At 40.2% G+C, this 25867-nt stretch overlaps 1 protein-coding gene across 7 annotated transcripts in view; it reads left to right on the top strand.

The window, feature by feature from the left end:
- Window positions 1-25867, top strand: part of ANKRD44 (ankyrin repeat domain 44) — a 131798-nt gene that overhangs the window by 57296 nt on the left and 48635 nt on the right. For all 7 annotated transcript variants that reach the window (XM_085066079.1, XM_085066078.1, XM_085066084.1 and 4 more), the window contains exons 2-7: window positions 5056-5139; window positions 12436-12514; window positions 18033-18103; window positions 21559-21759; window positions 23254-23341; window positions 25149-25291. In XM_085066079.1, coding sequence (XP_084922205.1) covers window positions 5056-5139; window positions 12436-12514; window positions 18033-18103; window positions 21559-21759; window positions 23254-23341; window positions 25149-25291 — 666 coding nt within the window. The remainder of the gene's footprint in view (window positions 1-5055; window positions 5140-12435; window positions 12515-18032; window positions 18104-21558; window positions 21760-23253; window positions 23342-25148; window positions 25292-25867) is intronic.

Raw genomic sequence — 25867 nt, 5'->3', positions numbered from 1 at the left:
TGTTTTTTTGAATACCTCTGTGTGTCATATAAATTTGTTGGTCCTTGAGCATTGAAACACAGTGGAACAAATTGAAATAAATAGCAATGTGTAGGCATGCATGCTGTCCTTGCTGCAGAGGATTGATGTACAATCCTTAAATCACTGGGCTAGTCTGCAGTAAATGGAAGGACATAATACGATAGAATTAAATGAATTGAAAAGGTTTTTTCCTCTGCTGTGTTTGAAATGTTGCAGCCAACAGGGTATTTATTGATCTGCTCGGTATAAATGTCCTAAGTACATTTGCTCACTTAACAATGCTGTTAGTTTGTCACAGTGCTTCCAGAGAACCAGTACACCCTATTTACAGATTTGATTCTCTCCACTGGCCTTTCTGTAGCTTGGACAAGTATTCCTTAAGAGTTGCTCAGTAAAAATCTTTAATTGCGATGGCAGACCTCTTAGCAGCCATCCAAGGGCATTCATCTCCAAAGCCCACCTCTGTGAAAGTACTTTGCTGTCAGAAGTCAGTAAATAAAAATTCCTACAACAGGAATGCACCCTTTGAATTAAAAAATTAAGAGCAAAACTCTTTTTGTATTTACCTAGCAATTCATTCCTAAAACGCAGTAAAAGGCTAACCCCTGATGCAAGGGAAATAGACTACAAGGCCTGTTAAAAATTACTAGTATTGAGTAACTTCTGTACATGGAACTGTATAAATACTAATCATACATAAATACTGTATAAATACTAATACTCTAAGAATCAGGAGAAATCCAGTTAATGGCTGTTCACTAGTACAGCCTTAAAAGTTCAAAGAGCATTTCAGATATTTATGTGTTGTATGCTGCAAGGGAGAAAGTCCTAAACTAAAATTAGGCAGAGAAGTGTTTTTCCTTTGACTGATGGAAGGAAATAGGTGTATGTGATGTGACATTGCAGGCAGCCTGGTAATCTTGATTAGTGGGAGTACCTTAAAAAAAAAAAAAAAGAGGTATTTGGCAAAACACTGTCTGAATCAATACCACTTTGAAATGATTGTGTGTCTTGCTACACTGCCTTGTGTGTCTTGCTACATTGCCTTGCTAGTTACATGAATACATGGACATATCCATGTGTTTAGTCCAGGAACATGATGTAATGCAATTAGAACTAATAAAGTATCAATATATAACTTCTGTTTACTCACAGGAACAAATGGTAGTATATTGTATCAGATGGGCATGGGAGTTGATCGTCCTTTCCCTATCTGCCTCCACCTCCTGTTAAACAAAAATCTGGTTTAAGTAAGTCCTTGTTAGTGAGTCAAGATATCTAAAATCAAGGCGAAATATTTAATACGTGTCACAGTTACTCATTACTCAACAAAAGTATTAAGCAATTTACTAGGGGGTTCAGCACCTGTTTTAGACATAGTAATTAAAATGATACGCTAGACAATCCACTTAAATACTTCATCTCATCTGGAGTCAGAGACTTGCCAATGCCCCTTGGTAATAGTCAGATCTGTGGAGGAGAATTTCCCAATGTCAGATTTTTCTCTTGGAATGGCTTGTTGGCTCTGTGGAATCCAGCTGAGCCACAGGACATTCTTCCATGTGGATTTAAACTCTGTCGCTGAAATAATAATTTTGCCTTCAGTCCAACAAGTTAGTTTTACCTGGTGGGTTGAAGTCCACCTTGTGATTGCCCCGCATTCAGTAAAGATAGCAAAATGTTGCAGCACTGGAAGGTGTCTGCAGACAATTTTATTTTTACTGAAATGCTTGTTACAGCACAAAGTAAAGAACACTCTAATAAAACTTGTTGATAAATTCCATACCTATCATAGCAACTCTGCAGAAAAAGTAACATGGAAAGGTTTTCGTTAGCTGCCGGAGTTTATTTTCAGAAAGAAATGTGAACACTCCCTGCTGAAATTGTCCTTAAGAATTTGGAAGTTATAGAGCTGAGCTGATGAAACAGTTGTTCATCATTCCAAAACCTTGTGCCCTTGCTTAATTCTAATAATAGTTATACATAATCTGTTCTGTGCTTGTGCTTTTTCTTTTTTTTTTTCATTGTGAGAGTTTAACAACTTCTGAATTGGAAGAATTTTAAAGCAAAGTATTTCTGTTAATGAAATAACCCGTTGATGATGTCACAAGTTTTAGAAATTATTTCCAAAAATATACTATCCTTTGATAATTAGGAAGGATCATTATCTACCCTTCAGGAATTAAAATAATTTTTAAAAAGTTATTTGAGGTCATTCATGCATGAATATGGTTATCACTAAAGATCAAAAAAGTAATTTGTTCAGGTCATTGGGCATCCATCATCAATGTGTATGTAACTGCACAAGCAGTTCCATCACATCCATTCCATCACTGTCAGCTGCTGAACAGAGCAATACTTTTTCCATTGCGCTGATGGGTGCGCATCGTGTTCTCAGCTCTGACCTCAAACTGCAGCAGCAGTGCTGCAGCATAGTTCTGACATCTATTTCCTGAACAGGTCATCATACATGACTGCACATCTCACACAGAAACGGGTCTTACTATGGAATAAAATTGCCTCAGCAATGATACGTTTCTCATTTCAAAACTAATACCTGTGAAAATAAAGTAAAATAATGACACAGTGAATTAGAGAAAGGGCCAGCTGGAGCAGGCTGCACAGCAGTGACTCAAGATGGTTATTATCCTGTCCTGGTTTTAGCTGTTCTTTCCAGTTTGCAGGCTCTGATCATTCTCCATTATTTCTGTTCTTTGCCGCTACAATTAGCAGAGAAAGATTTTATTGTAATAAATTTATAAAAATTAAATCTTAAAGGGGAAAAAGTTCTGAAGGATAAGGCCTTTGAAATGGGTATATGGCAACTTCTCCTGTCAGCAAAGGTTAGGTGTATCAGTGGTGGGAGTTCTAATCTGCTTCAGATGCATGATAAACACTGAGATTTGATTTAAGGAACGACAGGTAGATGTGACCATGCTATGGTGGACAAAAATTGAGATGAGGATCTTCTGTATGTTACAGGTCTAAAGAACACAATGCTATTCTCAATCTGATTTCTGGGTTAAGTAGCTGATGCTAATTAGAAAGGTCAAACATTTCCTGTAAAACCAAGTGTCTGATTCGGACTTCTGGCAGCGAGGAGAAGGGTCAAAGTGTCTTATTGAAGATTTTCCTTTTATTTTTTTAAATGTAATGATACACAGTACTTTACTCCCTCATTTTTTAAAAGAAAAACATTGCCTGTAACAGCATTTGAACTTGTTTTTGTTGTTTTTTGGGGTTTTTTATGTAACACATTTGAATTTTGAGATTTTTTTTTCTCTTTTTCTCTTGCCTCTGTCTGAGGTCTGAGCGTAAATGTCACCAGAGCCTGGCTGATACTTTTCATTGGGTGCCGGGGATACCTACAAATGGGTTCAGGGAATAATCTGAGCTGCTGGGACTCTTTGTTTCTTGGCTACTGGGTTGTGTTGCCATTCAGCTTGAAATTGGAGAGTTCTCTGCTTTCCTATTAATTTTTTTTCCATTTAAATATTATGATAAATGGACATGAAATGCAAATATTTTGGTGTGAACATCATAATTTCAGAAACATTCACTGATCTTCATAGCTGTTAGTCTTGTTCCCTTCTCTCCTAAAATTTAGGTCTGGTGTTTGCATCCTCTGGTGGGGAATATTCTCTGGACATTCTGACATGGGCTGGAAAGGAAGCATGCTAAATGGTTCAATTGAAATGCAATTTTTTTTCTTTATTTTTCAAACATCCACTACAGAATGTAAGACATAGACAGTTGTGATCAAAGATGCTGCATTAGTTCTTTTCACTTTTGGAGGAGTGGCAAGAATGAAATTCCAGTATGAATGTTTCTCAAGGACGTAAGGGATTAGTATATCTTAAAATAGACACCATTAACATAGAAATGTATTTTCCACGTTTAAATATGATGAATTTTGCAGTGAAAAGGTAGGGGGGAAATGGTATTTTATTTGTTCTTTCAGCCTGCTTTGTGAATTTTGAGAAAGTCTATTTACCAGAGAGTTAAATTCTGTAGAATCTCAAGAACTGCTGTGGTTTTATGTGCTTAAGTAGTCACGCATACTTCCATTTACAGGATTATTTTAGATTCTGGTGATTGTATGGCACCACAAACTCTTCTTTGCCAGTAGGACCACGAGACAACCAGGAGTGGGACTGGGGGGCACACAGTGCCTTCAGGAGGGTGCTGGTGAAAGTGGGGCCTGTTTCAACCACATGCTTCAGGGCAAAGGGAATAGTGAATTGTCCCCTTCTTTTCCCAAGTCCCCAGCAGCAAGGTTTTTCATCTTTTAGTTCAGTGTGCTGCCAGCTTGGTTAATAGCTGAGATATTTGCTGCAAAGGTCGTCGGAAGGACCGAGGTCACCAGCTCTGGGCGAGTAGCGGAGCGGTGAGCGCACGCAGAGCTCCCTCCCGCTGCCGGGCCGTGACGCCAGCACTGCCAGAGGAGCGAGCGTGGCACATTGTTTCTCCTGTGGGCCTGATTATTTATTTCTGCATTCCAATTCATAATAGCATAATAACAGACTTGAAACAATGCGATAATTATTTCGCTTCTTGGGTGGTTAAAACTAACTGTGCTCATTGCATATTTATTCAGTAAAAAAATGCAAGTTGTTTAGTAATTGCCCAGAAATTCATTATCTGCATAATGTTCTGTTTCTAAATGTGTATTGCATGACCATTAATCTGTGCCAAGAGCAAGCATGCAGCACTATCTGATGTAATTAGTTTTCCCCTTACATGCCAGGGAGAACATCTGGGCTAATTGCGTGTTGTTGACAAAAGTTGCCATTCTAATGGGGTCCCTGTTTGTGCACACACACGCTCATTATAGGTACAAACATGCTCATGATTTCAGTTTATCCTCAAGCAAACTGATAGCTCTTACTGATGAGATACTCTCGGTGGTTTGGTACTGCGGTCACACGATGTCTGTGGGCAGCTTTGGCAAATGTTAGCAGGAGCAAAATGCTCTCATTTTAAACAGAAAATAAACAAACCTGTAATGCTGCTTCTTCTGTTTTCTTTTTGCAGCCACCACTGGTCCAGGCGATTTTCAGTGGTGATCCAGAAGAGATTCGGATGTTGATCTACAAAACTGAAGATGTCAACGCCTTGGTATGTAACTTGGCATGTTGTGCACTATGGCAATGACAGTATTAAAAATGTCCTCAGTAATTAACGCATAACAGAGGGAAATGATTGGGAAGTAAGATATTTGGGGCTTCAGTGGTCTGATAGGAGTTAGGAGTCTGATATATAATTGTCTCTAGCAGGTGACTTTAAATTCTCAAAGTGTATGGTAATTATTCCAAATGTGCAGGTCAGTCAGGGACATTCTTCTTTCTCTTACTGAGAAAATGAATGAAAACAGCTGAAAATTGCATATTTTTACTCTCTGTAGGGCTTCCTTTTATGAAGAGTCTTTGCAGATCAGGAGCTGTTATGCATTTGACTCTACTTAAACTGAAGCTTCACTATAATTCTCAGCAGTGAGAGTAAGGAAGCAGAATCTTGGCCACAATGTGCTCACAAAGGAATTACTGTTTTGCAGATTGGCTTATTCTAGCCAGAATGGTAAGCAGCTGTAAACAAGTAGTAGTTGAGTGCTTTGGCAGTGAAAAAAAATCTCCATTTCAACTTGGTCTTTTTGCAGAAGTTGGGGTGTTTTTTGCCCCTTTGATTTTAACTTAAATCCGTATTGTTAGAAGCGAGTCCTGCTAGTCCTGACTACTATCTGTGGCCTCTCAAAGTGGTGAGAATATAAAGCAGAAGCAGAATGATGATTGCCAGGTGTTTCCTGGATTTTTGAATCAACCTTCCTTTTCTTATTCATGCCTTTCTCTGACATAAAGCCATCAGTTTATTCATCGCTAACTCCAGCAGTTGGTCTGGTACAGTCTTGGCACTGCAGCTTTTGCAGATAGTGGGGTCCAACTGTCTGGTTCAGAGCTGCCAAAAGGAACTGGAGAGGTGATCCTACAGATCTGGGTGACTGGGGCTCCACTCCGTTTGCTATCCAGTAGAAGGAAAGGATTGCTGCTGTTTGAAATGGGGAATCCGATCCAAGACCTTGACATTAAGATTTCCCTGTGATTATCAGTACCTGATTGTTTTCTCGAAAGTTCCTACAAGTGCTTCCTTAAAGAATCATCTCCCTTGAGTTTCCTCCTTCTTTGTTTTTGCTGATGATCCTAATAAACCAAAGGAAAAAACCAAACCCAACCAAACAAAACCCCTTCAGCAAGCTAGATGAACACCATTATCCTAAAATTTCCTCTGTTTTTCAGGCTGGATTTTCAAAATAGCGTTTCCTGTATGAGGTTATTGTGGCCTTCTCCAGTATTTTTCTATCCTTTAGCTGCAGGTGTGTTAGTGATGGTTGCTAGGGAGATGCTCTCAGCTGTCAGGTGCAAGATTAGATGAAGAATATGTGTTTTGCAGATGAGTACCATAGTACTTAACAGAAAAAGTCATTGAGTGGTTTTGCCCAGAATACTATTTACAATGCTCAAAATCCACCCAAGAATGCTTTGCCTGAACAGCTTTTTTTTGTCAGGAGCAAAATGCAAAGCTGTTCTTTGAAGTAATTAGGAAAATACTGATCAACACAAACTGAAGATTGTGTTCTGAAGAGAGGCTGCAGACAAGTGTCAATTGCTTAAAATATCACTAAAGAAAGATGAAAATATTTCCCCCTCCTTGTGCTGTGAGCTGGCAATTTGTATCGCATGCTTATGTTTCTATTTTAAGGGTGTTTTTAATTACTTCCATGTTAGTGTTTGGTTGCTCATGTGAGAGGAAACTCTGTTTGGCAGAGATTTGTCCTTTGTTGATCATTTTGGTTGGCTGTGTTAACATTGGAGTAGTTAAAATATAGGTAGGACAGGGATCCAAAAGAAAAGTCTGGTTTTGGAGCAAACGTTGGGAATTTTGGGGATTTTAATCTTCAGCAAGAAAAGTATTTGGAAGACAGAAGCAAAAGTGCATGGAGAAACTACACAAAATTAGGAATGCATGTGCAGACTTCCCAAGAGAAAATTAATCTCAGGAAAGAGTTTGGAAGAAATCAGAAGTTTACAAGGTTACTTTTTTTGGTCTGGTAAAATAATTAGTAAATTCCCAAGCCAAGGATGTGTTTGTTAATGGAAATGGCTACATTCTGGATACTGCTGTAATTGTAACTTCTATTTTGCAACAAAGTGAAATCTGTAACTGGATGACAAATGTGGTTTTAGTTCATTCTGCCACTGTAATTGTCACTTTGACCTCTCCAGTCCTTACCTGTGCTTTGGGGGCACCTAATGCTACTTGTGCACCCCGAGGGCATGGTGCCTGTTATGCTTAGGTGGCAATGAGCAATCCCCTACCCCTGCTTACTGAATATGCACTTTTTCCATGGGAAATGTGGTCTGCCTGTGGGCAGTGTTCAGCAGCCTGTTTTCCCAGGACATTTGTGATATCCCTTGGACAATCCAGACCACCAGATTAGTTTCAGGTAGACATTTTCTGCACTTGCTGTTTGGTACATTCAGAAGTAGCGGGGTGCTCATGCTATGTGTATGTAGATGGGGATTTTTTGGGGTGCTGTTTTTACTTAGAGAAGAGTGGGAGAGAATGACTCATCGAATCCATGGACTAATCTGGATCCAGTTGTAACCCCTTCTTATTTGGGATTCATAATACATGCAGCTTTGGAGCACATTACATCTGCAAAATCCAGTTCTTATGTGGGATGTTATAAACCAAAATCCTTCCTGTGAACTTTCCATTTTCCTCTCAGTCTTCTAGTTTAGTGTCCCTTCAAAATACCCAAAGTCAAACAAAAAAGTCAAAAAACCTTCCAGTATTCTTCCCCATAACTGATGTGTTGTTTGCAAGTTATTTCATTCTCTCTGTTTTTATTTTTTATCCTGTGTTTTCCTTTGGATGGAACCTTGTTTCTAGCTGCAGAGTGAGTCTGCAGGGGAACAGGCACAAACAGAGATTGCAAGGCCATACATGCAGGACCATGTGTTTAGAGGGTAGTTTAACATGAGATAAGGAGAGCAGGAAGGAAGTCATTATGGAGACACATGTATGTGTACTGTTTCTTACTTTTTTTTTCTCTTTGTCGTGCTTGGAAAGGCACAGATTTGCAGGACTGCCTTTGTCAGGAGGATTCAGGCTACATCCAGGTCTTCACACACAGGCACACAAGTTCTGTATATTCCTGTGCTGTTGCTAAGCACGTTTTTGGAGGTGCTGTGAGTGCTTGAGGGTACAAGTGTGCACATGTTCAGGACTGTGAGTCTGAAAGGCTTTGCATGTTTGGGGTAGCTGAAGTAGAAACCAGCTTGTTGATCAGTTTAGAGTGACATGCCTGGCTTGGGACTAGAAGAGACTGTAATGGTGATATTTCAGGAATCCTGGAACACCAGACCCTCACCTCTGCTCATCCAAGGCATGGTGATTATCATTTTGGAAAGTGGAGCCTTGCAGGAGAATAAAGCTATCCTGGAAGTAAATGCTTCTCTTATAGACATAGTTTTGCTGTGCTGGAAGGTCTTCTGGAGGATTTAGTCAAGAACTTTGGAAGGCTTCTGCTTTGACACAAACTGACAATTTGGTGGCAGGTAATAGCTGGCCTCCACTGGGTATTTAGCCTCTAATAGTGCTGTTTAATATGCTGTTTATTTAAGGGGAAGTGATGGAGAATTTTTTTTTCTACAGAAATTATGAACAATTCTCAGTTATGTAAGAAAATTGAATATGAAATTACATTGATGTTTGCAATAAAAGGTAACCAGCATGACTTCCATTTAAATTATTTTTTGGGCTTAGATTATTTTTTGAAATATTTGATAAAGAAGATTTTTGAACTGTGAAGAAGATTCTGCTGGAGAGCCTAAAAATCTAAAATATTCTGAGTTGCTTTGCAACAGCATGCTAGTGTAGTAATGGTTACTATGTTATATATATATCTGTGTTGGTGACTCATGTTACCAGTTTGAGACAGAGAAGCATGTACAGACCATTAAAGTCTCATGGCAGGGTTTAGCTGTAACTGCATTATTTTCTTCAAAGGCAGCCATACTGAAATACTAGAATTTTCTAAATCTTCTCTCATCCTGAGTGATGTATGCTCCCATTCCTTAACACCCCCTGTCCAAAGTCCATATTATATTTATAAAAATGGAGGAGTTATTTAAGTCTGTCTTTTGAGTCTTACACTGAATACCCATAAGCATCAAAATATTTCTGTTCTTTAGGGTAACAGTTTCTATGGTCTCAATCTGGAATTAGTGGTTAATTTTTTAAAGTCATGCTTTTCTAGCATAGAAGTCACTGTCAGTCTCATGGAAGGCAAGCATTAGATGGGGGAGAGAGAAGACAATTCTTCTTATTCTAGATGATCGAAGTATTTGCCTCTTCTACTTCATGAGCACTTGGCAATTAAAGAGTCAGTTCAGAAAAATCTTTGTTTCTGAGGCTAAACTGAAGACTGTGGGATGAGAGGTGCTGGAGCCAGTATCTTTATTTTCAGATGGGAATTTCTATGCTTGGTTATTACCATGCAGAAGAAAGAGCACAAGGCATGAGTTATACAGCTTGACTTTCACCATCACCTGTGATGGTCACAAACACTTCAATTTGCTCAGTGAATTACAGGCTTTAATAAAGGAATGTATGAGGAGGAGGAAGTCCTTGAAGCCACACAGACTTTCTTGGTACACCATCAGCTTTTGGCTCTGAGCGGTTGTAAAGAAGCCCAAGAAGAAGGTGCTCATATGCTTTTAGCCTTTTCAGTAGTTCCTAACAGTTCCCAATATTTAATTGTTCTGAAGTCAAGTTCTATCTGAAAATTTGATTTGTAATGGTTGTGCTATTTAAATGAGGTGTACTCAGATGTAAATAGAGCTGTAAATAGAGTGAATGAGCAGCAGGTTTGTTTCTGTCATTATTTTGGTTAGACTTAATCAGTGAAAGTTATAGCCACTCATGTGCCTTATTCTGCCACCCAGGCACATTTTGAAGGTGGTGGGAATCCAAAGGCTTCAGTAACTCCGTTTCTGTGGTGCATTAAACTCCTTCTGTAAACTCCAACTATTCCTGTTAGCTGCTCAGTCAGTTTGGTGACAAAGAAAGGATACATACATTTATTTTCTGCAGCAGTTGCTCTTACATTTTAATAGTAAATAACTCTGTCCTAACCATCACCTGATCCGAGCAGTTGCAGTTAATATCAAAATTCAAATCCATTATCTCTTTTGAGATGTAGGCTGTGTGGAGGAGAAAATGTAGGTCCTTTTTAAAATGTGCCTGAATATTTTACAGGTGCTGATATGATTCATTCAGCTCACTGTTCTGCTAATCTTCGTGTACCCCGAGGCTCTGATCCAATAACGCACTTAAGGACTAGTCTAACTTTAAGCCTGTGAGGGCCTTATCAGTGCCACTGTGAGCACTTGAACAGTTTAAGCATGTGTTGAGTGTTTTTCTTGCTGAGGCCTTCTGTTCCTGATTGCCTGGCTGTTAGATTCTTAGTTTCTTTTATCTGTATTAGAAAACAAATTGTATAGATAATGTTAACCTGCAGCAGCATCTTTCCTGTGAACTAATATATGCTACCATACAGTTTTCTTAAATCACAGAATGCTCTGTGTTGGAAGTGATCTTAAAGATCATCTCCTTCCAGCCCCCTGCCATGGGCAGGGACACCTTCCACTAGACCAGGTTGCTCAAAGGTCCATCCAACTTGGTTCTGAGCCCTTCCAGGGAAGGGGCACCCACAGCTTCTCTGGGCAGCCTGTGCCAGTACCTCACCACTCTCACAGTAAAGAATTCATTCTCAGTATCTAATCTAAACCTGCCCTCTCTCAGCTTGAAGCCATTCCCCATTGTTCTATCATTACACTCCCTTGTAAAAGGTTCCTCTCCAGCTCTCTTGTAGGTCCCCTTTAGGTACTGGAAAGAGAGTTTATCTCATCTCAGCATGATTTTCTAGCCATTGTTTATAGCTTATCTACTGTCTTTTGCTGACCTTTAGTTCCTCTGAGAAGTGCACTTGAAGCAGGTCTGATTATTTGTCTTAATGCTTTTTGTAATCCTGTTGTCATCTATTCCCCCCACTTACTTTCCTTGCCTTGATAATGTGTGTTGAGATTTGGGGTTCTGCCAAGCCTTTCCTTGTGACAAATTTTCTCCCTATCTCTCTCTGTGTAGCCTCCAGTCTAAAGGACTATTATTGATTTTCTTTTGTGCTCCTGTTACACCAGCACCATGGGATGAGGATGTCTGGAGCTGAATGGCTGTTGAGGCGTAAGCTGGGCACCAAGCCAGCGAGCCATGGAGGTGTGGCTGTGAGGGAACAGGGCTCCGAGGGGGACACAGTGGCTGTGGTGGGGCAGATGGGCAGAAGCCTCAGTTCCTCTGTTTTGGTATCAGTCCTGTGCACAGTCTAAACAGGAACTCAAGGATGTTCCTCCACTGAGTTGTTCAACTGCATGCTTGGCTGTGGGCATAGTGTGTGGACTTCTCCCTGACAAACTGCAGAAAATGTTGCCTGTAGGGCTCTGTGTGCAACTAAACTCTGATTTGTGCCTGCTTGTGATAAATGGAGAAATTTTAGGGTTTTTCTGTCTTGGAGAAATAAAGCTTAAATTCAATTTTGTGACTAAACCCATCTTCCTCTGAAAACTTGATTCACACTTAATATGATAGGATTTTGTATTGATTTTAAGAACTGAAAGCTTGAAAAGCTTACAGAGAGTTATTCCTGTTTGGAATAAGGATAAAATTTTCTGTTTCATGTCCTTTCTTCCCTCAGTTATCAAACTTGCATCAGATTAGTAATAGTTTAGTACAGTAAATTGCTTATAATCACCAAAGCACTGAGTAGCCTCGGTTCCTTGATATAGCAAATTGCTTGGTCTTGTATCATTAACGTTCAACTTCTAACTGCTCTGCTCTTGCCAAACTTGGTTGTGTTGCACTGACAGGTACAATGGCCATTACAAATACCATGTTGTACTAAAGAGAGCTTCATGCATTAATATGAATAAACTGAAAAGAGTCTGATGTCCAGAAGCATCTGAATTATGTTGCTGTGATACTTAAGAGTGAAAAACATTTCTGAAAGAGACCCAGAGATGCTGTCTTTGTGCATTTTAGATTTGATTTCATCTAGCTATAAACAGGATATCAGAATATCACAGTGTCTCTGCAAAGACTGGTGGAAAGAAGGGATAAAAACCAGGGGATTATTGTGTTGTTACATCTTGAATTTTGTTCTTTCACTGGCTGAGATTGCATTTCTAATTACAACCAGAAATGCACACAGAAAAATAAATATATACAAATCCTTTGCTCTTTAACTCCAATGCTTGCAGTTATTGACCGTGTTTTATAACTGGACAATCTGTTGTTTTGTAGGATGCTGAGAAGAGGACCCCTCTTCATGTTGCATCATTCCTGGGGGATGCAGACATCATTGAGCTTCTCATTTTGTCAGGTAAGGTGTAGCCCCTCACTGCTATTAACTGGTGAATCAGCTAATTTTAAAGCTACAAGGAATACCCAGCAAAACACATCTGAGTGAGTTTTGGGCATGACCTGTTTCTGAGTTTCACAGAGCTTGTTGCATTTGTTGCAAGCTTAAAAAATATGTTTAAATTTGGTGATACAGTTATAAAACACACCCCGTGACTGAGCAGAATTAATAAAAAAAGTAACTAGCTTTTAACAACTTATAAAGAATTCAAACTGACAGTATTTGTGATTCAGAAACTTGTTGTAGAATATATTTGAAATATGGGTTCACATCCTGGAGTACAAGCCAAGAATTCCTGTTAGGAAAAATTACGGAATAATAGCAAAAAATTATAAATTAGTTTAAATGAATTGTAAGTGCTATTTACATTAGAAGCATGTTTCTAAGAGTCAGGAAGTTTATTTGGATATTAGAAACTGTGTAGTAGGAAGTATCTAAACAAAAGAAATAAAAAAACTGTTTCCCAACTGTTGTAGTGACAGAAAACATGATCAAAATATGTCAGAACAAAGCATAAAGCAGTCATCTTTCAAGAAGCAAGCATAATTCATGGCAAACTCCTGGATGTGCTTGCAGATTTCAAAGGCAGTGTTTTTCTAAACTGGAGAACTGTAAGAGTAAAGCTTATGGGGATTTAAGAATGTGGGACTGAAAGGAACCTTATGGTACAAACGTCTGACCCCTTGCAAGCAACCTTGCTACATAATTGGTTTCATGAATTTTTAAACTGCTCCTTCAAATGAATTCCGTATTTTTTCTTTTAAGTTATTTCAGAATTCTCAGCCGTGTGATTACGAGGTGCCTTCTAATTTCCAGCTTTGAATCCTAGAATAATTCAGGCTGGAAGGGATTTCTAGAGATGGCCTGATCCAGCCTCCTGCTTAAAGCACCATCCAATTTCAAAGTCAGATTGGGATGTTGATGGATGCATGCAGACCACACAAACATATTTCTTTGGATGGCCAGTCTAGCCAGACCTGGAGCAGGCAGGAAATGAGAACTCAGTTGGCTGTAGCTATGTGTTTCCTCTGTTCATTCTGGGGGGAATTTTGGGTTGCCTGATTGCTCAGTGAGGGTAACTAGTTGGCCATACATCACACATCACATCTTTCTGCTCTAAACTGCTGGCAGCAGAATGGTTGTAATGAACAGTGCTCTGCTGACAGGTCATGCTTGGGTGGGTTTTCAATGTGCTAAATGCAAACATGATTTTCTCCCTGGGGAGGTAGGAGTTAATACACTTCAGCTGTGCATGGGTTCTTGCAGTGTGTGTTGTTTGTCACATGTGTGGTGTGAGAAGATTGCAAGAGTAATGCATTTTTTCAAGTTTTGCAAGTAACAGCACAGGCAATATCCTCATAAAGAGAAAGGTGAAACTGTTTTGCCCATTTTTCCCAAACAACATCCAAAATGTCCTGGTGAACACTCCTGATGAGGGAAGAAGGCTTTCTAGTGTTCTTCTGGGACACTTAGTTCCAGCATCTGACTGCCAAAATGTCATTCATGGGCTGTAGGGTCTGTCTGATCAACAGCATAAAATGTAGGTGGTACCTCTTGGGGAGTTTTTATATAGCCAAGTGAATATGAAAAAATTGTGATGGGGGCTTTTAAAAATTGAACTTTGTGTTAGTGGGACTGCTGGGGTTCAGGCTGCAGGAATTGTGTGGGTCTTTCCAAACTAGTTCAGCATGAGTCAAAATTAATTCTGTGTTGTATATTCTACTTACTTCAGATATTAAGGAGCTATGAATGTCCTTACTCATGATGAGCATGAGTACTTGTATCCAAGAGCAGGTTTGGAGGTTTCTGAGGCTTGGAGGAGCAGATTCATGAGTTGTTATAAACACCTCTTTGTAATTGTGATCTCTCTATGAACTATGCTGCAATGACAAGTGCAGAATCTTCCTTTGCTTCACCTCTTCATTCAGTAACGGTAGTAGTAAAAGTGTATCATAAAATATTAATCTGAATGTAACATTTAGTTACATGAGCAGAAAAGAATTGTTGTCTGACGTTAAATGAGATGGTGTTTGCACAGAGAGAAAGCACACAAATGCTTGCTGTTGGTGTCAACCAATATTCTCAGCATGAGTAGAAACTAGGAGGAGAATCAATACATTTTGTACAGTGTTCAGGAGAGAAATTAAATTAAATACGCACATTCTGAGATTTGTGGTCTATAAACTGGTGGCAGCACAAATAGATGTTGTGTCTAATGAATAAAATTTCTGCCCAGGTGGTTGGAGACAGACCAGGAGTGGCTTTCTAGGTAGCCACTGAAATGGAGTCTGTTTGGAATTGATACAGGAGAGAGAGTGCCAGATCCCTCAACTGGTATGAGTCACCCTGGGCCATGAAATGTCAGAGCCACATAGGTTTGCACCAGCGCAAAGGCCTGATCCATAATCATATGATTCAAGCTGGGGAAGTGTGCTGTGTGGTTTTGTTTTTCCAGGCTACAAAAAAGCAGGGAGCTTTGAGCACTTCTTCACCTCCTTCCTGTCAAAAAGGAGAAGGACCAGAGTAACCATCTAACATAAGGAATCTCTGTATGATGGCACAGTCGTGGATGTGCAAGAACAGCTGTCTGGGGAAATACAAGCTCCATTCCCATTTGTGCTGGTGCCTGCCCCCATCCTGGGCTTTGAGCTGGTGCCTGAGGGGCATCATGTTTGAGCTCTGCCCCTTACCCCTTGTTCCCCACCAAGGCACTTGCCATCTTGGCAATATTACCATGCTTGACCATTTCAGAAGGCTCTGAGCTTCTTGCCAAGAAGTTTTGGCAACTGTCCTTACATTTTGCTGGACCTATTGCTGTCTATATTGCTGTCTATCTTATAGGAAAAGTTGGAAAGGAGCATGTAAATAATGACATGAATACGTTAAAGAGTAGAGTTTTCTTTCTCCATTGACTCTCCCTAAATATTGGAGATTTAGACTGTGGAAATCTAGAGATCTGGATTTGGCAAATGTGCTGGATGGAAAACTGTACTTTGGTTATGATGAAGAGATGTTAACTTTAATCCTGAAAGCCAGAGTCGAGTTGTTTATTTCAGATCTCAAAAGAAAAGAGGCAGTTTCAGATTTATTTCCTCTTTTGGCAGAAAAATTTGAGAGTGAAAAATGGCAAAGATTACAAACCAGCCATATTAAAGAAAAGCGGAATACAGAAAGTTTCCTCTCCTGATTTTATCTGTAATGTTATGTGTTATGTTGTCTACTTCAGCTGCACAAAGCAAATCCCTACAGCTAAGCCTTTCTGTCAGGCCCAGGGGTATGAGCCCTCTCAACAGCACAGTGCAGAAGGTGAAGCTGAGAAGAAGCTTTTACTCTGAAAAGCTTTTTTTTTTTTTAAAGTGGATATTTTATGGAATGAGTGGGTGCTGAGGCTACCTGAAAGGATTTTAAGTGAACTCTTTATAGCAGCTTATATATTTAAGGAAGATTGTGCTATGAATGACAAAATATACACCAATTTGAGTGTTTATCAGCCCTCTTTGTCCTTACGACATACAGATTAATTTACGGAATATTGTGTCTCAAGATTTGGACAGTTCAGGCCTGGCCAATCAGGCCTAGGGGGAAGTTTCTGACTGACCAATCTGGGTGACCTCTGAAAAATCTATATAAGTTGGAATCAAAATCATAAAGCTCTCTTTTCTATGCCACGCTGAGAATCCGGGTCTTTTTCTCTGCTAGCGGCTCAACAGCGACAAATAGCTACTGGTGGAGATACTTTTCTAGGTTTTCTCATCATCTTTGTACTCACCCATGCCGCTAGAGTTGTTGAATACTGAGGAATGACATACTTGTCACACTTTGCTACTCCCCACATGAGCCTTTCTGATTTGTAACCATCTGCTTGTAGGAGTTAGTGAATGGGTAGAGAAAAAACAAAAGAAACTTAAGAACATAAGGCAAAACCCCAAGGTAAATACAAAATAAATTTGTAAACCCAAAATGGTATTTGCTGTTAATCAGTAGGAATTCACATAAGCAGTTTGCATCTCCAAGACCCCTACTAGTACAAGTCAGGATAATGGAAAGTGCCTTGAAGTCCTGTTGGTTTCCTGATGGTGGAGAAAGTTGTTGCTTTGTCTCTAGAACCTCACACAGTGCAGGCAAAGGGCAGGATACTAACGTGTCAACTGCAATGGCCTTCTCATGGAGACAAAAGAAGCCACAAGCTTCCTTGCATAGACAGATTAATTAGAAAACTCTTTGAAACAGTGTCTTCTCTAAAGGGTGTTTTTCCAGAGGGCAGGTTGTACCACCAGGTACCAGATTCTGAGGTGAGTTTGGAGGATTGCCTCTAATTGTTGCAGTAGTTATGAAAGTGGCTTTGTTTTTATTGCAGACAAAAAACTGCATCCTGACTTGTGGAAATATGCAAGAACTTGTTTCTTATCTGATTATCCAGCACAATTCCCAATAACCACTGGGATTCACAGGCAAGCATCATAATATTCCTGAGAATCAGCTCTCAGAAAGTACCGGTGATTCAGAGAGTGAAATTTATTAATTACAGCCTTTTGTATGCACTTAAGTTATGGTCCAAAATGAAGCTTAAGAATCTCTTTGTTCATGAAGTTCAGAGGCTCACCCAGGCCGTGTGCATGAACCTTGTGCTTCTCTAAATTTTTTTCTGCATGTACTACTCTTCTCAGAGTAGTACTGCTACCTGCAAATCTGTAAGATATAATATTTTCAGGTTAAGCCCTTTTAAAAATTAGTTTCTCTAGTCCTTATCACTAGATTTCCTTTTTGAGGTCTCACATCAGTGAATAGCTTTAATATTGCTTGCAAACAAATCTTTTTGATCACACAAATGTACAGTATCCTTTTTTATTATTATTTTTGCATCTGCAGTCACCCAGAACCACTGTATTTGTCAAATATTCTTCCTGTATCCTTTTTTCTGGCAAGCCAGCCCAAATCCATCCTCTTGTGCAGCTGCCCTTGTCAGAGCACCCATTAGCACTGAACCACACAGGAGGCAGATGAGTGGTCTTCCTCATCCCTGCACTTCTGTTGTTTGCTGAGTAACACCCACAGAACCTGATGTAGCAAGTGCCCAGTTTTGTCTCCAACCTGAGCATTTCCTGGTCCTGTTTTCTTGATTCCAGCAGGATTTGCGAAGCAGGGAAGTGGTAGCAGTTGATCTAAAATAATGCATAGCTATAGACATACATGCACATACACACATATGTAATTCCATCCAACAAATCTTGCTTCTTTGGTGTCCTGTAAACAAAGCTATTCCTAATAATGGTCCTATCTATCTGGTTCCTTTCTTTCCAAATCACACTTTATCTATCTGACATCTGGAAATGCATTTACAAGGTGAACACGGTGCCAGGAGAGTCCTGGGGAGCATTGACAGTACCACGTACTCAGCTCTGGTTACTAGGAAGCAGCTGGGCAAGGCTCTCAGTGTCACACCCAGGGCCTGCATGTAACCTCTGCTGTTTATCTGCAGGCGCTCGTGTTAATGCCAAGGACAATATGTGGCTGACTCCTCTCCATCGAGCAGTTGCTTCAAGAAGTGAGGTGAGTAAGATTTGATTACCCTGCTTTTACACATAAACAACCTGCTGGGGGAAAAACAAACCCTGGAGAGCCATGGTAGGTGGCATTGGGAAGCAAAGAGGGGAAGTATTTCCTGTGTGCAGGGCATTGCAGCTGGAGGCCAGCGTTTACCTATAGCTGCTCTTCAGCCTTCACGTGCTTGATTTCCACCTTGCTTTACATTACCATAGCAACTCATATGGAGTGGTGACCAGGACTCACATGGGATAGAGTCCACGGTGGTCTACAGTGCCCACATCATCTTCAGGTGGTGAAAATAGAGGAATAAATCCCTGTGGATGTGTGCATGCTGTGCGTGTGCCAGAAGGGAGTGGATGTGGATGTGATCCAACACGCATTACCACATAGTTTGTTTTGGTTAATTACATTTCAAGGCATCCGCTAGGTTTTCTGTTAATGCATTTGATTCATGCATTAAGAGAGGGTTTGCCCATATTTCTTCTGCTTGACAAACAGAAATCTTCTGGCATCGTGTTGTACCTCTTGCATTGGTATCTTAAAAAGGAGCAGCAATAACTAGTGGGAGTGCAGCTCGGGCATGACTGTTTTCAGCTGCACCATTATTCTTGGCTTTCCATTGTGGAGCTCCCTGTCTACTTTTATCCTCCTAATACTTAGTTAACAGTGAGCCCAACTGCAGACTGAATTGGCTGCTGGGGATGAGGGGAGGGGTTGTAAAAGAGACAGAGGGTGGCTGTCTTCCAGAGACTGATGGACTTGAATCACCTCCGTAACAGTCCAATGCTTGCCAAGCCTGGAGGCAGGAATCCTGGGCTCGCTTCTGAACTCGGGTATTGTTTGGCTGCTGGCTGAGCTTCCCAGCTGCTGGCATCCACTGAAACCCTCTGAAAGGAATATCTGATAGACTATGAATGCTGTAATGAGGCAAAATACAAAAAGGCATGTTGGAAAACAAAGATCAGACTTAAACCTTAAAAAATAGCCACAGTCTTTCTGATGCGGGAATTGCAGCGTGCTTGGTTTCTTTTTCTGGATGTGTCAGAGTACATGATTTTTATCGTCAGTGACAGTCCTAACAGAAAATGTATGTCTTTCTGTGGCTTTGTGTCTCATCTTTAACTCTTTGTCAGCTGAAGCACAATGAGAAGGTGTGCTGGCAGTTCTGGTACCTCTCAGTGAGAACCCAGGTGTGTTAGTGAGGCAGCAGGGGAAGGCACGAGCCTTTGATCCCTCTTCATGGTCTGCAATGTATTTTATAAACACATACAGCTTTCTTCTCCTGGCGTTTTTTCTTTGCTATTTATACTATAATTGCTATGTTTGGTAACAATTTGGAAACAGGATCCAGCATTTTTGAGGCTCTTTCAGTGCTGCTTTTTGCCTTCTTACACAAGTAAGCAAATGTGCAGCTTCAATAGTGATAGTAGTAGACAGCAATAGGTGAATTCAGAGTTCCCATTGACAGTAGGAGATGAATTAGTGGTCCAGAAGTTGACTAGTAGGTGTAGTTTTGGGAGTTCTTGTGAGCACAGTTGCTTTTAGAATGATCGCTGACAAATTTTATTATCAGTCTTTTACTATGAAGCTTTCACAGGATTCAGAAGTTATCTCCTTGAACCCTTTTATATGTTGATTAAAAGAATGAACTCTTCTTTACTTCCTTAATGATTTTTTCAGGGGCTTTAGGGATTTAAATGTTCATTCACAAATCAGCAGCTCTTAGGTGTGTCTGTGTAGGATTGTTAATGGATATTTCAGCTTCCAGCCTTATACAGTTTGGAAAAGTGAGGATATTTCACTGTGATAACTTGGGATAGCTAGAGACACCGACTGCAGAAGCTTACACCATAGCTGGGCACTGTATGTATATGGAGAAACTATATTAATAAAAGGGAAAGGTCATGCTCTCAAAAACAATGGAATTAAAACTCTTCCTTAAGGATTTTAAATTTGGATCCCAAATCTGATAAAGCAGCACTTTGCAGATGTAAACAAAAATGTGTAAATGCTTTTTCTTTAAAGTTTAAGTATTTTTAGCTTAGGCTATTCAGTCATTATTTACTTCTAAAAATTCTCCTTTAACTTTTTCTTTCTTTCACTAAGAGCACATGAATTTTCCTTCTGACTTCATGTCCCAGCTGGGTAGGTCTCCAGTGAATTACATTTAAATGACTCTTAAAATAGTAGGCCTGTAATTTAAAAAAACAAAATCCTATTGAGACATCAACAGTCATACATCATTATTGGTGCTGTATGAGATTCAGTGTCACTCACTGAACAAATCTGTTAGGGGACAGTTTGTGAGATGACTGTAGAAAAAGAAATTGCTGAGATCAGTTGAGGACAAAGACATAAAACTCCTAGTAATGTATGTAGTGTTGATGTTAATGTATGTATACAGACTGCAGCCACTCTCCTGGGCCATACTAGATATAAAAGTACTATTTAAACATATTGTATGCATTTGTTATTCATTAATAAAATTTTGGCTGGGCTTAACAGAAAACTTTGCAGTTTATGGAAAAAGAATAAGGTATTATGTAGGACTAGGGCTCTCCCACATACCAGATGTGAGTTTATTTATCAGACAAGGCTGCCTGAATGCTACTGTGTCCCAGTAGTTTCCTTGTATTTTGTTTGTTTGTGGGGGGAAAAGGGAAGAAGAAAAAAAAGTAATTTTGAGAAAAACTTGCATTTTTTATCTGACTTGCTTAATGGGACATACATTAATAGAAGCAGAAAGCAACTGATTGTGAATTCTTCAGCAAGAGAGACTCTCAAGAGAGAACAGTACATTTTCTCACTAGGAAATATTCACTTTTAACCAACAAAATTAACTTTAAAAGATGTTGTTTGGTCTCAGGCTGACAGAATGGATATTGCAGTGAAGACCCTTGGCCTATGCTTAGCCCTTGGGGAGGAAAGGAATGCTAATGCTAAGCTGGGGACACCAGCATTCTCATGCTCCTGTAAAGCTAAAATTTTTTTTTTCACATGTTCTTTATATTTTCTCCTTTTTCCTGTTTATAAATAAAATGTGCAGCACTTTGCTGTTATTTTGACGTGCTTTTCATTTGGTAAATGGTTCCTGTAGCAGTGTGTGTTGGGTTTGTGTGGCAGGGCTCTTGTAGTGGCGGGCTGTAGGGGTGGCTTCTGTGAGAAGCTGCTGGAAGCTTCTCCATGTCCGACAGAGCTAATGCCAGGCAGCTCCAGGATTGTCCTGCTGCTGGCCAAGGCTGAGCCCATCAGTGATGGGAGTGATGGCTCAAGTGAGTACATTCATTTCTTCACTGACAGCACAGCTATGAGGTACTGAAGGTTGTTCTCTTTACCTCCTCCTGGCCCCTGTGCTGTGTGCGAATGTCACACAGAGTTAATATGGCTGAGGTGTCAGGAGTGGGGCTGTGCCTTTACTGCAGCTGCTGGGTGATGCTGTGGCTGTGCTGCCGTTGCAGGAAGCCGTGCAGGTGCTCATCAAGCACTCGGCCGATGTCAATGCCCGGGACAAGAACTGGCAGACACCACTGCACGTGGCAGCAGCCAACAAGGCGGTGAAGTGTGCGGAGATCCTCATCCCCCTGCTGAGCAGCGTCAACGTGTCGGACCGCGGCGGGCGCACGGCGCTGCACCACGCTGCCCTCAACGGCCACATCGAGGTGAGCGCTGACAGCCCCACTCTGCACTGCTTTGCTGCCTCATTTCGTGCTCTGGACCTGCTCTGGCTAGGTCTAGACTGAGCCCTGCAGGCTGTCCCCCAGGGTTCCTGTCACTCGGCTTCTTCCCAAACTGTGTCACAGGTTCCCTACCTGCAGTGGCAGGAAGGTACCTGTGTAGAGCCAGGGTGCAACTGAGGTGTGTGTGTACCCCTGGGGAGCTGGCTGTACCACCGGTTCCAGCAGCTCTGGGGTTCCTTGGCTCTTTGGAGCTGGACTGCCTGGGAAAATAAGAGTGGCAGGGTGGAAAGAAGGGAAAACAGGTGGATTCCTTTCATACTGAAGAAACATGCCGCTGTGTGGGTTTCAGTCACTCTGCTTTTCTAATTGGCCTTTTGGAAATGTGCGTCTGTTTTTTCCTACTTACACAAGCAAACCCTTCTAGTATTATTATTTAACTATATGAAAAAACTTATGTAAATAAAGCCCCTAGATTTTTACCTCCTAGGTTATGCTAGTCTTTAGATCCAGGTACAAGCATCCTCATTTGCCCATTCCACACGTGAGGAGCTAGATGTGGAAGAAATGCTCTTAGACTGGAACAGTAAGCTTTTGTCAACAAAAGTTATTAGTTGTACTGTTATTAAAAGACATAAGAGGAATGGTAGTTCCTGTAAAATGGTGATGGTGTTTGGCCTTTAAAACACTGCACCATAGTGTCTAAGTGTCATAATCTAAATCTTTTGGATAGAGAATATCAGAAATGAGAATTGAATATGTGCTGGTACTTATTAACTGATCTTTGCAGCAAAAGAGTGTATGAGAGGAAGACAAATATCTAGCTTTGGAATTTAGGATTTTAGAATATTTTGCTGAAAAATATTTTGCTGTGATTTCCTTCCCCCCCACTTATTTTTCTTGCATTTAATGTTGGATGATTGGCAAGGGGGAAAGCAGCTTTTCAGCTCTTAGCTGTGCTGTGGAAAAGGCCAGCATTGTAGAGGAAGTGCTGTCCACACTGCTGTGGGCACATGGGAACTTAATAACAATCACCATGCAATGGTAAGAAACAGACACTCTGTGTTGAAAGATCAAGAAGATCCTAGGGTATGTTGTGACATGGTCTGGAGGAATCTTGTCCCAATCCACAAAAACCAGCTTAAATATGTCATATCAGTAAAACTAAGAGTGGAGTTTCATTTGCAGCCCTGTTTATCTTTCAGGTAGTTTGCCAAGCTGAATTTGAAGCACACTGCAATAGCAGTACCCTGCAGGCTCTCAGCCCTCTCTGTGGACACAGAACTTGTCCTGGTTGCTTGTGACTGTCACCAGTCCATGTCACGAATGCATAGAGCTTTGAACAGTATTGGTGTCATTCACAAATTTATCATTCAAATGCAGCATTTTGTGATCCCAGCTTTATTGCAAGATGGATTTGTTATAAACCTTTGAGTGTGTGATCTGGAGGGTTGGTTTACCTGCTGTTGTTACTTCTAGATGGTGAACTTGCTATTAGCCAAGGGGGCAAACATCAATGCTTTTGACAAAAAGGACAGAAGAGCTCTTCACTGGGCAGCGTATATGGGTAAGGCTTGGGCTGCTCCTCCTTCTTTTTAATTTCCTGTTCACAAATGAACAGCATGCCTGAAAATGGACAAGAACAGACCTGGCCATGGAAAGTGAGTGTTGTAATTACCTTGAAGAGGGAAGGGTTCAGCTGATCTAAATAAACACTGTCCATTTATAGGTTTGCAGCTAGGGAGATCTTGGGTGTGATTTCCTTTTTAAGACAGTTAATTGTGGGCTTTTTGTCTTGCTTTTTTTATTTTGGTCTTTTTTTTACTGACACTATGTCAAGCCTGAACTATATTTGTGCTTGAAAAAAAACCAGGTTATATTTATTTCAGTTTTTGCTAAAAACTACTTTCAATGAAATAGAGGTAACTGTGATCATGAATTTTGGTGTTTATTGAAGTTTATAAGTAGCTAAGTTATGATGTTCTCAGGAAATGCACAATAGGCACTTTCTTTCTGTTAGAATCAAATTGTCATCTTTTATTCCAGAGTGGACAACACCAACCAAATGTCTGTTCAAAAAATTAGTGGTGTTACCAAATCCTGTTTAATTAAACCAATTTGCCTTATTATTCCTTTCAAGTTAAAGGTAAATTTCTTACAGCAGGGCATTATAATTTAAAAATAGTAGAACAAGATTGCCTGTGATAATGGCCATGCTTGTTCAAGAGCTTTTGTTGGCCAAGCAGTATATTTCAGGTTACAGTATGTAGGGGGTTGTGTGTCCTCAGCCAGGAACTCTTTCATGTGACCTGTCAGAAATCTTGATTTTAATCCTGGCACTTTCAGAAATGAGATAATAGGAGATTTCAAACTGTGAGAAAAGCATATTGTGTGGTTTTTTGATATACACAGACAGATGGAAAGGCTCTTACCAACAACTGTGATGTGGCTTTTGAGCTAACGAGCTTTGAACTTCACTCTATTAGATTTGAAAAGCTCTTACATTGTGCTGTGCAATTCCACACCTCTTTTTCACTTAAATATTTTCAGAAATTCATTATGTACTTTTAAGAGTATTTAGACAACATCAAAGACCTAAATTAGCAATAGAGTCAGTAGTGCAATTTAGACAGAAGGTAGATGATGAAACCAGAGCATCTTAACCTGTAAATCCTCACATAGTTTCTTAAATATTCAGTTCTCTTTGGACGCTAATTATCTATGGACTTTGTACATAATGGTTTCCTAGGTCCTGCATATGACCAGAGCTCTCCCTGTCATGAAAGTGCTGTAAAACTCAGATGGAGCACAACTTTATATGGTGTTTGACATAATAAATGTTTCATTCTAAGACAGACAGGTCTGTCTCACTATGAAGCAATAAGACTATTCTTCTTCATTTTATACTTTATTACAGTTTTTTTTTTTTATCTCTAACAAAACCCAAGAAGTGTTAGCAGTTGTTTTTGCAGATTGCATCAATAGGATGCTGTTTTGGGATACTTGTATTGCCATGCTCCTGTGCTCAATGTATCACTATCCTCTGTAAGGGGGAGAATAAAATACAAACTGTTGGCTTTAGAGAAATAAATGGAAAAGAGGTGTGGTTTTGTTCTTTCAGCAACTGGAAAATCAATTCAGTAAAGAGAAATTTGACACATCTGGGGAAGGTGAATGCATGGATTTGTAGACGAGGTCTGGAGCTAGGATTAGAAGCATTTACAAAAATGCTTTTTCTTCTCTTGTAAAACTGTGGGGACACTTTGAAACAGCAGTGAAAGGGCAGTGTGCTAGCTAGCAAGAAAACAGTAATTTGGGAGAAGTAATGCTGTATGATGATATATTAATTGATAACTATCTTTCGTCTTTTGAAGGTCACCTGGAAGTTGTTGCCTTACTGATTAATCATGGTGCAGAAGTGACATGTAAAGACAAGAAGGGTTACACCCCACTTCATGCAGCTGCATCCAATGGGCAGATTAACATTGTGAAACAGCTCCTTAACCTGGGGGTGGAGGTATGTGGTAATGTGCACTTTGTTTCTCCCTATTTAGAGACAGTCTTTTCTTCCTTCTTATGGATGCTGCTAGAGACAGTGGCTTCTAAAGAAAAGGGGTCCCGTTTTCCTGACTACCTCATGCTTTGTGTGGTTTGTTGGTTCAAGAGTCAGGAAACATTCTGTATTAAAGAAAGTCTGATATGGACAGTAAATTCCAGGCCACCTTGCTGAAGATATCAGGAGATATAGCCTGTTCCTGCAGAAAAAGATGGAGTAATGAAATTTTCCTTTAGTCAGCATTTCCTCTGGTATGATGAGTGGTTGTTCTCAACATGTACACTGCATACTTTAGTAAACAGTAGTTCATGCTGTTTCAGTTTAGAGACCTGTATTTCCTCTGTAGCTGATGGATTGTTTTCACTCCAGAAAACAACTTCTTTTCAGGGCACAGACTTCTCTTTATTGTCGACTCCTCAAAGCAGTGGTGAGATGACCAGAGGAGCCTAATCAGTTAATCAGAGTTGTCAAATAAAGCCATTGCTTTTGCCATGACATTTTCAGCTGACTTGGCCTGCCAAAAAATTGTCAGAAGTT

This window comes from Lichenostomus cassidix, chromosome 7 (genome assembly GCF_008360975.1).
Source record: "Lichenostomus cassidix isolate B80296 chromosome 7, HeHo_3.0, whole genome shotgun sequence".
Classification (NCBI taxonomy): domain Eukaryota; kingdom Metazoa; phylum Chordata; class Aves; order Passeriformes; family Meliphagidae; genus Lichenostomus; species Lichenostomus cassidix.
The sequence above is the reverse complement of the archived record's forward strand: the minus strand, read 5'-3'. Positions and strand labels throughout refer to the sequence as shown.